General features: G+C 44.6%; 1 protein-coding gene and 1 long non-coding RNA gene across 3 annotated transcripts; one reads left to right on the forward strand and one right to left on the reverse strand.

The window, feature by feature from the left end:
- Positions 1 to 1,547: 1,547 nt before the first annotated feature.
- LOC109245821 (uncharacterized) lies at positions 1,548 to 8,033 on the reverse strand. Of its 2 annotated transcripts, none has more exons than XR_002071095.2 (3): positions 7,794 to 8,033; positions 6,418 to 6,555; positions 1,548 to 1,848 (listed from the first exon to the last, which is right to left on the reverse strand). It is a non-coding gene; the product is annotated as an uncharacterized LOC109245821 (long non-coding RNA). The 2 variants fall into 2 exon arrangements; XR_002071093.2 differs by having other exon boundaries at positions 6,307 to 6,555.
- Positions 8,034 to 8,150: 117 nt separating this feature from the next.
- Positions 8,151 to 10,105, forward strand: UBB (ubiquitin B). Its single transcript, XM_019413365.2, has 2 exons — positions 8,151 to 8,275; positions 9,021 to 10,105. The coding sequence occupies exon 2, from the start codon at positions 9,027 to 9,029 to the stop codon at positions 9,942 to 9,944; it is 918 nt and encodes a 305-aa protein (XP_019268910.1). The 5' UTR covers positions 8,151 to 8,275; positions 9,021 to 9,026; the 3' UTR covers positions 9,945 to 10,105.
- The last annotated feature ends 705 nt before the right edge of the window (positions 10,106 to 10,810 follow it).

Here is a 10,810-nt window from a genome sequence, read left to right on the forward strand (position 1 = left end):
CTCTTCAAGACTGATCACAGTAGCTAATATTTATCAAGCACTCCCTATGTGCTGGGCTTTCGTCTTGACTCTTCATATAAATGAACTTCTTGAATCCTACAACTCGCTGAGGTAGACACTCTCAGGGGTCACAACAACCAGTAAGGCTGGCCCTAAGACCAGGACTCTCCTGGGTGGAGCCCGCCTCCTGTCCCAGTCAGCAATCCCAATGCCTCCTATACCCAGAAATTACACAACAAGTTTTCGCTGGCTGAATGAATGAACTAGCAGAACCAGTGTTTTTCTCTTCGCTCAGAATTCAGACTTCAAGAGCATCCGGTGCCTGGAAAGAACTGGAGAATTATAATGGAATACAAATCTGGTGTAGAAAATACACACCACTGAGAACTGATTAATATAAAGGCTAACTAGGGGTGCTGGGTGGTTCAGTTGGTTGAGCGTCGACTTCCGTTAAGGTCATGATCTCATGGTTCGTGAGTTCGAGCTCCGCGTCGGGCTCTGTGCTGACAGCTCGGAGCCTGGAGTCTGCTTGGGATTCTGTGTCTCCCTCTCTCTTTCTGCCCCTCCCCCACTCATGTTCTGTCTCTTTCTCTCAAAAATAAATAAACATTAAAAAAATTTTAATACAAAGGCAAACATACTTATTGTATTTCGGATGTGAGATAAGGAAATTCCTTTATGTATCAGAGGTTGTCTTATGTATTAGATGTACTAACCAACCCCTCCAACAGCAAAATGGTAAAAGGGTTGCTTCCAAGACAGCTCTCACCGTAAATCTAATCCATGTTGAAATGTTCACAAAGCCAACAAAAACCACACACCAACTTACAAAACCATCTACATCTTTTGTCTAGCTATTGTTCTTTGCTGTGGCAGCAAATAAATTCCATTTATTAGACACAATAAATAAAAGTTTAAAATGTCACTGAAATCTCAGAATAAGTTCATGACCCTAAAAAACAAATGGGAAGTAGTCACTGGTAATCAGTAGAGGAAATGAAGAATAGTTACCTGAATCTAAGGGGATGGTACAAAATTTATTTATCTGAGCAAACAATAGCTACTATTGTCTAGTCCATTTTGGATGTGTAATATAGTTTCCTAACAGGTTTGGAGATTGAGACGGCCAACTACTGGTTCTTGATTTTGTCTTGGGTCACTGGTTTTGTCTGGCTCTTGAATTTCAGCTTGGATTTTTGGGATCGGCCTCCACGTTGGGCTCCGTGCTGGCAGTGCAAAGCCTGTTTGGGATTCTCTCTTTCTCTTTGCCCCATCCCTGCTCGCACTCCCTCTCTCTCAAAATAAATAAATAGAATATTTTTGAAGAAAAAGCAAATGCAACCCTTAAAAAGACCACAATAACTAAAACAGATCCATACATACCTAACCAATTGATTTCTGAAACTGATGCTAAAGCAATTCAGTGGACGAAGCATAGTGTTTCCACCGTGCTGGAGCGACGGGACATCCAAAAGCAAAAAAAAAAAAAACAACAACAACAAAAAAAAAAACACCTCAATTTAAACTTGACATCTTATACAAAAGTAACTAATTTGATATGGATTTTAGATTTAGGTGCAGACACAACACAGGAGAAAATCTTTGGGCTGGATGAAGAGTTCTTAGCAGGAAAAGCACAATCCATTAAAGAAAAGAACCAACAGTTGAGGGGAGACAACAGAAAACTGGGGAACTGGAGGTCTTAGAAAGTTTACCCAGCAGATGTAGTAGAAACAAGGTAGAAAGAAAGCTAGACGGGTGACAGGTCGGGCTCTGAGTGAAGAATCCTGGAGTTTAAGAGTTCAACCAGCTTCAAAGTTCACTGCCGAAGTCAAATGGAGATAATCTCTAAAGAGATGAAGGAAATGTGGTATAAGATAGGGTGTTGAGACTTCATCAAAATAACAAACTTTCGTATTTCAGAAGATACAATCAAAAAAGTAAAAACTCACAGAATGAGTGAAAATATTTGCAAGGCACATATCTAAGAACTTGTATCAAGAATATACCAGAAACCGGGGCACCTGGGTTGCTTGGTCGGTTAAGCGTCCGAGTTCGGCTCGGGTCATGATCTCACGGTCCGTGAGTTCCAGCCCCGCGTCGGGCTCTGTGCTGGCAGCTCGGAGCCTGGAGCCTGTTTCGGATTCTGTGTCTCCCTCTCTCTCTGCTCCTCCCCTGTTCATGCTCTGTCTCTCTCTGTCTCAAAAATAAATAAACATTAAAAAAAAAAATTTTTTAAAGAATATACCAGAAACCTCCAAAACACAACAGCAGAAAGCCAAAACAATCCAATTACAAGACAGCAAAAGACATGAACAGACATTTCAACAAAGAGGATACACACATGGCAAATAACCACGTAAAAATATGTTCAAGGTCACCAATCGTTAGGGAAATGCAAATTAAAACTATGATGAAATATCACTATATGTATATTAGAAGAGCTAAAATAAAAAGAAACAGTGATAATACCCAAATGCCGTGAGGATGCAGAGAATCTCCCATACGTTGTAGGTGTGAGTGTAACCAGTACAGCCAGTCTGGAATATAGCTCAGCTGTTCCTTAAAAACCTATCCAGGGGCGCCTGGGTGGCTTGGTCGGTTAAACGTCTGACTTCGGCTCAGGTCATGATCTCTCGGTCTGTGAGTTCGAGCCCCGCACCAGGCTCTGTGCTGACAGCTCAGAGCCTGGAGCCTGTTTCGGATTCTGTGTCTCCCTCTCTCTCTGCTCCTCCCCTGTTCATGCTCTGTCTCTCTCTGTCTCAAAAAAATAAATAAACATTAAAAAAAAAATTAAAAACAAAAAAACAAAAAAAAAATACCTATCCATATTCTTACACATGACCCAGCAATTACAGTACTGGGTACTTGTCCCAGGGAAATGAAAACATATTCACCAAAAAAAAAATGTGTATATTAACGTGTATATCAGCTTTACTTCTAATAGTAAAAAATTGGAAATATATCAAAAGTCCATCTGTATGGGGCGCCTGGGTGGCTTAGTCGGTTGAGTGTCCAACTTCAGCTCAGGTCATGATCTCACAGTTTGTGGGTTCGAGGCCTGCGTCGGGCTCTGTGCTGACAGCTCAGAGCCGGGAGCCTGCTTCAGATTCTGTGTCTCCTCTTTCTCTGTCCCTGCTCCACTCACACTCTGTCTCTCTCAAAAATAAACATTAAAAAAAAAGTCCATCTGTAGGTGGATAAATAAACCAATTGTGGTACATCCATACCATGGAATGCTACTCAGCAATGAAAAGGAATCGGCTATTGATCTATGCAACACCTTGGATGAATTTCAAGGGAATTAGGCTGAGTGCAAAAAAGCTACTGTCAAAAAGTTACATATTGAGTGATTCCAACATTTCCAAAACAACAACATTATAAAGATGAAGAAAAGGTTAGCAGTTGCCTGGGCTTGGGGGTAAGGGGTGGGAGAATCCTGTGACCATAAAGAGGTAGCATGAAGGATCCTTGTGATGAAACAGCTCTGTATCTTGATCATAGTGGTACGAATTTACCCAAGTGACAAAACCGCATAGAACTATGTACACACACACACACACACACACACACACACACACACACACACTAAAGTGCATATAAAACTGCTGAAATCTGAATAAGGTCTGTAGAACATGCAAATGTTATTTTCCTGCTTTTGATAGTGTACTGTAGTTATGTAAGGTGCTACCACTAGGGAAACTTGGATGAAGCGCATAGTAAGATCTCTCTCTACTATTCTGGCAACTTCTTGTGAATCTATAATTATTTTTAAAAAGTAAATAAATTAGGGAAATGCTAATCAAAACCACAATGAGATATCACCTTACACCCATCAGGATGGCCACTATAAAAAAATAGAAGAGAGTAACAAGTGTTGGGGTGCCTGGGTGGCTCAGTCTGTTAAGTGTCTGGATTCATGTCAGGTCATGATCTCACATTTCATAGGTTCGAGCCCCACGTAGGGCTCTGTGCTGACAGCTCAGAGCCTGGAGCCTGTTTCAGATTGTGTCTCCTTCTCTCTGCCCTCCACTGCTCTCACTGTCTCTCCCTCTCTCTCAAAAATAAATAAACGTTAAAATTTTTTTAAGTAGTAAAAAAAAGAAAGTAACAAGGGTCGGTGGGGAGGTGGAGAAACTGGAACCTTTGCACATGGCTGATGGGTATGTAAAATGGTGCAGCCATTATGGAAAACAGCATGGAGGTTCCTCAAAAAATTAAAAATAGAATTGCAATATATAAAGCAATCCCCTTTCTGAGTATATATCCAAAAGAACTAAAAGCAGGATCTCGAGAGATATTTGCACACCCATATTCCTTGCAGCATTATTCACAATAGCCAAGGGGTGAAAGCAACCCAAATATCCATAGACAGATGGATAGATACACACACAATGTGGTATATACATACAATGGACCATTAGCCTTAAAAAACAAGGAAATTTTGTCACATGTATGGATGAACCTTGAAAATGTTATGCCAAATGAAATGAGCCAGTCACCAAAAAAACAAATACTGTATGAATCCACTGTTATAAGGTATCTAAAGTAGTGTGGGGTAAAATAGTGGTTACTAGGTTCTGGGAGTGGGGAGAAATGGGGAGTGATTCTTAAGTGAGTACACGTTTCAGTTTTGCAAGATAAAAAAAAATTCTAGAGATCTCTAACACAATAATGTGAAATATAACTAATACCACTTAACTATACACTTAAAAATGGAAAGATGATAAATTTTATAGTATATATTTTTTTGCTATAAAAAAAAGCTAAAGTGAGGTGCCTGGCTGGCTCAGTAGGTAGTGTGTGACCCTTGATCTTAGCATGGAGCCTACTTTACTTTAAATACATTAACTAAAAAAAAAAAAAAAAAAAAAAAAAACACAAAAAAAAAAACTGAAGCAAAATAAAAAATGTTAAGATTTAATAAAGTTGGGTGTTGGTTATATGATGCTGGTTATATTATCTCCAACTTTCATTTATGTAATATTCCATAATAAACATTTTAAAGTAGCTGCTTTATAATGGACATATTTCATAATTTTAAGACCCAATGTAAAGACAATACAGAATTTTTCTCCATGTTCATTTGGACATCCAACATCAGAGTTTCTAACTTGCTGGTAGTAAATCAGGAGTCTTATAATTCTATTGACATGAATAGCCAAACTAGGAAATGACAAACCACATATTAACTCCGTATTTTAAATATCAGCTGATAATGTCAAGAAAACAATTGTGAATTTATCATTGGAACCACAGTTTTCTCACAGATTTTTGTTAAAAGACATCTAGCCAAGGGGCACCTGAGTGGCTCAGTCAGTTGAGCATCTGACTCTTGATTTCGGCTCAGGTCATGGTCTCTCAGTTAGTGGGATCGAGCCCCATGTCAGGCTCCTTGCTGATAGCAAAGGAGCCTTCTTGGAATTCTCTCTCTCCCCCTCTCTCTCAAAATAAATAAATAAACTTAAAAAAAAAAAAAAGAAGAAGACATCTAGCCAAGTAAAATCACTTAGATTTTTTTTTTTAACATTTATTTATTTTTGAGACACAGAGAGACAGAGCATGAACAGGGGAGGGTCAGAGAGAGGGAGACACAGAATCTGAAACAGGCTCCAGGCTCCGAGCTGTCAGCACAGAGCCCCGATGCCGGGCTCGAACTCACAGCCCTCACGGACTGCGAGATCATGACCTGAGCTGAAGTCGGCCGCTTAACCGACTGAGCCACCCAGGCGCCCCACTTAGAATTTTTTTTTTTCCCCAAAGTAACTGCCTAGGCAAAAACCATTTGACTATGGAGAAGTAAGTGGTGACTTTTTGTTTTGCATTTTGGTGCCTAAGGCTGTCACAAAGTTGGGGTGTTTTTTTCCCCAATTGAAAAAAGGTAAAATTGCACTTTATTCACGGAACGAACATATATGGAACACAATGCCAAGTATCGTGCTAAATTACCAAATCCCTGATCTCTGATTTTGTCATTCTATTTCTTAATTTGTTTACAAATTGTCTTTTTTTTTTTTTACGTTTTATTTATTTTTGAGACAGAGAGAGACAGAGCATGAACAGGGGAGGGGCAGAGAGAGAGGGAGACACAGAATCGGAACCAGGCTCCAGGCTCCGAGCCATCAGCCCAGAGCCCGACACAGGGCTCGAACCCACGGACCGCGAGATCGTGACCTGAGCCGAAGTCGGACGCTCAACCGACTGAGCCACCCAGGCGCCCCTACAAATTGTCTTTTACAGTTTACTACCAAGAAATGATGCGATTACTAAAAATGTTCATTTATAAACAGACCATAAAAAATTCACCTTGGTTTACAAGGACAGCACCTGTCATCCTTCTGAAAACATTTTGCTTTGTGGCGGTCACCGAAGGTCCCACTTTGGGAAAACATTAAACCAGGAAGCTGTATGACTCACTTGGTTCTGGCAATTGCTGGAACTCTGAACTAAGGCATCCTATCAGTCAGGTGATCTCCATTCTAGTTTATTCTCCCCACCAACACGTATGACTCAGAAGATGCTAGTTGCTGAAACAAGTTCAGATTCATTGCGAGTCTGACAAAACTGAAAATTCATACTTGGTCAAAGAAACATTTCATCAACCACCTCCAAGTCCAAAATGAACTTGGAGCTCTTAAACTATTTTTATCTCTGTTATTCCAGGAAGGAGATCTTACCAAGTTTTAGTTCACTCAAGACTGTCAAGGTGTCTGTTAACTCCTCAATATACCTGTCTGTAGTGCAAGGTCATCGACACAGTTTTTTAAATATTATGCTTAGAAATGTTGTGATTTAATGACTTCTCTAAGTGATAATCTAGCGAATTTGTGTTAATGTGCAAATCTTTAGACCGCTCCTTACTGAGATTGGTTATTACGCCACAAACAGCCATTTGCGTGTTTATTTACATCCCCGTCTCCGTGACTCAGACACCGGGCCACGTGTCCCCGAGATCCCAACGCCCCTCCCTGCCTTACGCTCCTCGGGTTATCTCCTAGGGGGACACGGGGCCACACCCAGGGTGGAGGGAAACCAGCCAGAGTGGCCTTAGCCGGTTACCTCCGCCTTTAGTGTCGCTGGCACACCACACATTAATGGGAGAGAGATTACTTTCTTGGACACGAATTCCTCCTCAGCTCTCCAAGCGGGTCTTCGGCTCCCTAATTTGCATCTTTTTCCCCCACCAGCGTTTGGTGAAACAGAAGGGAAAGAGACTGCGGGTTTCGCGGGAGCCAGACCTAAGCCCGCCGCCCGTGTCACCTGGAGCCGGGGCCTCGCCTCTCCGGGCCTGAAGGCTCTGGGAGGCCCGGGCCCCGCAGAGGTTCCCACCACCAGAGTCTAGATGACGGACTCTCCTCGGAGCCCTTGTGGGGATCGAGAAGGACAAAAGCATCCTGACTCCAATAAACAAGTGTAATTAAAGCTCTTCAACCCTGCCATTACCAAGCGCAAAACTAAAACCGACCAGTGCGGGATCGCGTTAAGACTGGGGGGGGGGGGGGGGGCGGGTTTCTGCTTCCGCTGCAGACGCCGGCACACGCCGGCAGAAACCAGCGCGGGCCGCGCCACCCAAACCGGAACCGGGGCGGCCTTCCCGGGGAAGTCGCCGCAGAGGAGGCTTTTTCCCCACTTAAGGCCCGAACACCCAACATTCAGTGGGGGGACTGGGGACTTCGGAGGCGGGAGTCAAGTACCCCTCCTCCCTCTCCGGCCGGAAGTACACCTCTCTCGCGAAGGCGCGCCTCTGGGGCGCATGCGCACAGAGCTACTTAGCAACGTCCGCGCTTACCCACCCCAGCACGAAGCCCAGCAACAACGGAGCCGCCGCGTCTCCCACCAATCAGCACCGGCCTCGCCTTCAGCCGCCTCACCAATCAGCGCCGCCGCCGCAAGGAAGTTTCGAGAGCTTTCGAGGAAGGTCCCCTTAACTCAAATCCATCCGCCCGATAATGTTCCTATTTTTTCCTAAGGGAGGAGAAGGATCGCCTGGAAGAGAAGGGAGCTGAATTTTTAGGGTCCTTTCTTCGCCTCTGAGGAACCTGGGGCTCGGTGGAAGGACCTAACTGGGCTGCGGGAGGTGGGGCCGAGCGAACTACTTTCAGCAGCGTACGGACACGGCGGCTACGTAAGCAGTGATGAGTCACGCAACAGACGCTGCATAAATTCCAGCTCCGCGGAGCCGCGAGCGTTCAGAAGCGGCTGGCAGCGCTGGGTGTGTGTCGGTGTTGGGGCGACTGGACGTGATTGTCTTCGGTGTCCTTGCGTTCGCTACCAGGTACTGGCCCGCGGCCTTCGAGACCTGGGAGGAGTGGAGAGGGGCTCTAAGCGAGACCAGGCTGGCAGCTTTGGGGGTCCGGGTGGCCCTCCGGGAAAGGGGTTGGGGGAGGGGAGGGCGAGGTGACGCGGCGCCGCAGCGCCGGGCCTTTCCGGAAGAGTCGGCCTTGTTTACGTTCAGGGAGCGGGGGCGGTTCGCGCGCGCGCGCCGACCGAGACCAACCGACCCTTAACCGATGGAGATTCCATCGTGTCTGCTTCAGGGGGGGAAAGCGGAAAAAAGGTGGTCTAGCTTGGTTTCTAAAACTGTTACAGATTGTGAATCCCAACGCGGTGAAAGCGTCCCGCCTCATTTCCGTTTAAACAGCAGTTTTTATTTTTCGAGTTTTGGAAGGTTTTTTTTGTTTCTGTGTTTTGTTTTTTGTTTTTTTTTTTGGTTCGTTTTTAATTTTACGTGTCATGCTTCGGTTTTGGGGGAATTCCGGGGACGGGGTGGGGAAGGAAGACGATTTAGCGAAGAAAGAACAGGAAACCTTGAAAATGCTTTTGGTCCTTCATTGTCTTTAAGTTGAAAGCCTTGACTTGATTATTCAGTGCCTGATTTGAGGCTACTGAAAGTCGAGAGGTTAATACGGTCAAGGCACTTCAGAGAATGAAGTTAACTTCCCTTTGGATAATTATTTATGTAAGTAATTTAAAGATCCTGTGGTGGTAACACTAACCTTTTCTTTCTTTAAACGTTTTAGGTCAAAATGCAAATTTTCGTGAAGACCCTGACCGGCAAGACCATCACCCTGGAGGTGGAGCCCAGTGACACCATCGAAAATGTGAAGGCCAAGATCCAGGATAAGGAGGGCATCCCCCCAGACCAGCAGAGGCTCATCTTTGCAGGCAAGCAGCTGGAAGATGGCCGCACTCTTTCTGATTACAACATCCAGAAGGAGTCGACCCTGCACCTGGTCCTGCGTCTGAGGGGTGGTATGCAGATCTTCGTGAAGACCCTGACCGGCAAGACCATCACCCTGGAGGTGGAGCCCAGTGACACCATCGAAAACGTGAAGGCCAAGATCCAGGATAAAGAGGGCATCCCCCCAGACCAGCAGAGGCTCATCTTTGCAGGCAAGCAGCTGGAGGATGGCCGCACTCTTTCTGATTACAACATCCAGAAAGAGTCGACCCTGCACCTGGTCCTGCGTCTGAGGGGTGGTATGCAGATCTTCGTGAAGACCCTGACCGGCAAGACCATCACCCTGGAGGTGGAGCCCAGTGACACCATCGAAAACGTGAAGGCCAAGATCCAAGATAAAGAAGGCATCCCTCCTGACCAGCAGAGGCTCATCTTTGCAGGCAAGCAGCTGGAGGATGGCCGCACTCTTTCTGATTACAACATCCAGAAAGAGTCGACCCTGCACCTGGTCCTGCGTCTGAGGGGTGGTATGCAGATCTTCGTGAAGACCCTGACCGGCAAGACCATCACCCTGGAGGTGGAGCCCAGTGACACCATCGAAAACGTGAAGGCCAAGATCCAAGATAAAGAAGGCATCCCTCCTGACCAGCAGAGGCTCATCTTTGCAGGCAAGCAGCTGGAAGATGGCCGCACTCTTTCTGATTACAACATCCAGAAAGAGTCCACTCTCCATCTGGTTCTTCGTCTGAGGGGTGGCTGTTAATTTTTCAGTCTTGAAGTTCATAGTGCCCAATGATGGCATTGCTCTGCACTCTAGCCATTTGCCCCAGTTTAAGTTTAGAAATTACCAGTTTTAGCAATTGCTGAAATACTGGTTTTCTCAATAGCTGTTCAAAATGTTAATAAAAGTTTTGTTGCATGGTAGCATATTTGGTGTCTGTCGTGAAATTACATGGTGGGGGGGGGGGGGCTCCTATCTGATTAAAAGGGTCCCTTCAAGGAAGGGGGATTAGCTTTCAGAAGGTCATTTTCACCAAAGTCAGTCCCCTTGGGAAGGAAAAGGTGTTTTGAGTTGCAGGAAATTTGTCCTTTGTTAAAGGTCATAAGATTCTGGTGTAATGGGAAACCATTTCAGAAGTGCAGTACAATTAAAAATTCGTTGAATTGGAGGCGTATTGAGGGAAAGCAAACTTGGCTACCCCTCAAATAGCTGACCTGATCAATCCTTGTAGAGAAAAATGAAATTTTTGTTGAGGCTGCTGAATTGTGGTTTCAAGTATTGTGATTTTTTTTAAGCTCTATGCCCAATCTGGGGCCTGAACTCAAAACTGTGAGATCGGGTCACATTAACACCCATAGTAGTTTCTGATATTGTTAGAAAAAAGTTGAGTAAAAATGTAGAAAACAGGATACCCTTTATGAACAATGCCATAAGTTGTCTTTAGCCTGTACAGTGCCTGCAGTAGAATTTGAGTAAATAAACGTGGTTTTCAGCTTGGGACAAAATTGGGTGTTGTGGGGAGTACACGGAGGGGGAAGAAGTTGGAAGCCCTCTTGGTTTTCTCAAGTTTACACTGTAATAGGAAAATAACTTTTCTGGTACAAGAACTTGTCATTACAAGTGTTGCT

The sequence above is a fragment of the Panthera pardus genome, unplaced genomic scaffold (genome assembly GCF_024362965.1).
Source record: "Panthera pardus isolate Hobbes unplaced genomic scaffold, ASM2436296v1 HiC_scaffold_3, whole genome shotgun sequence".
Taxonomy (NCBI): Eukaryota; Metazoa; Chordata; class Mammalia; order Carnivora; family Felidae; genus Panthera; species Panthera pardus.

What these genes read in the sequence shown, in the direction of transcription:
- UBB (XM_019413365.2), top strand. Translation starts at nt 9,027, where the DNA reads ATGCAAATTTTCGTGAAGACCCTGACCGGCAAGACCATCACCCTGGAG.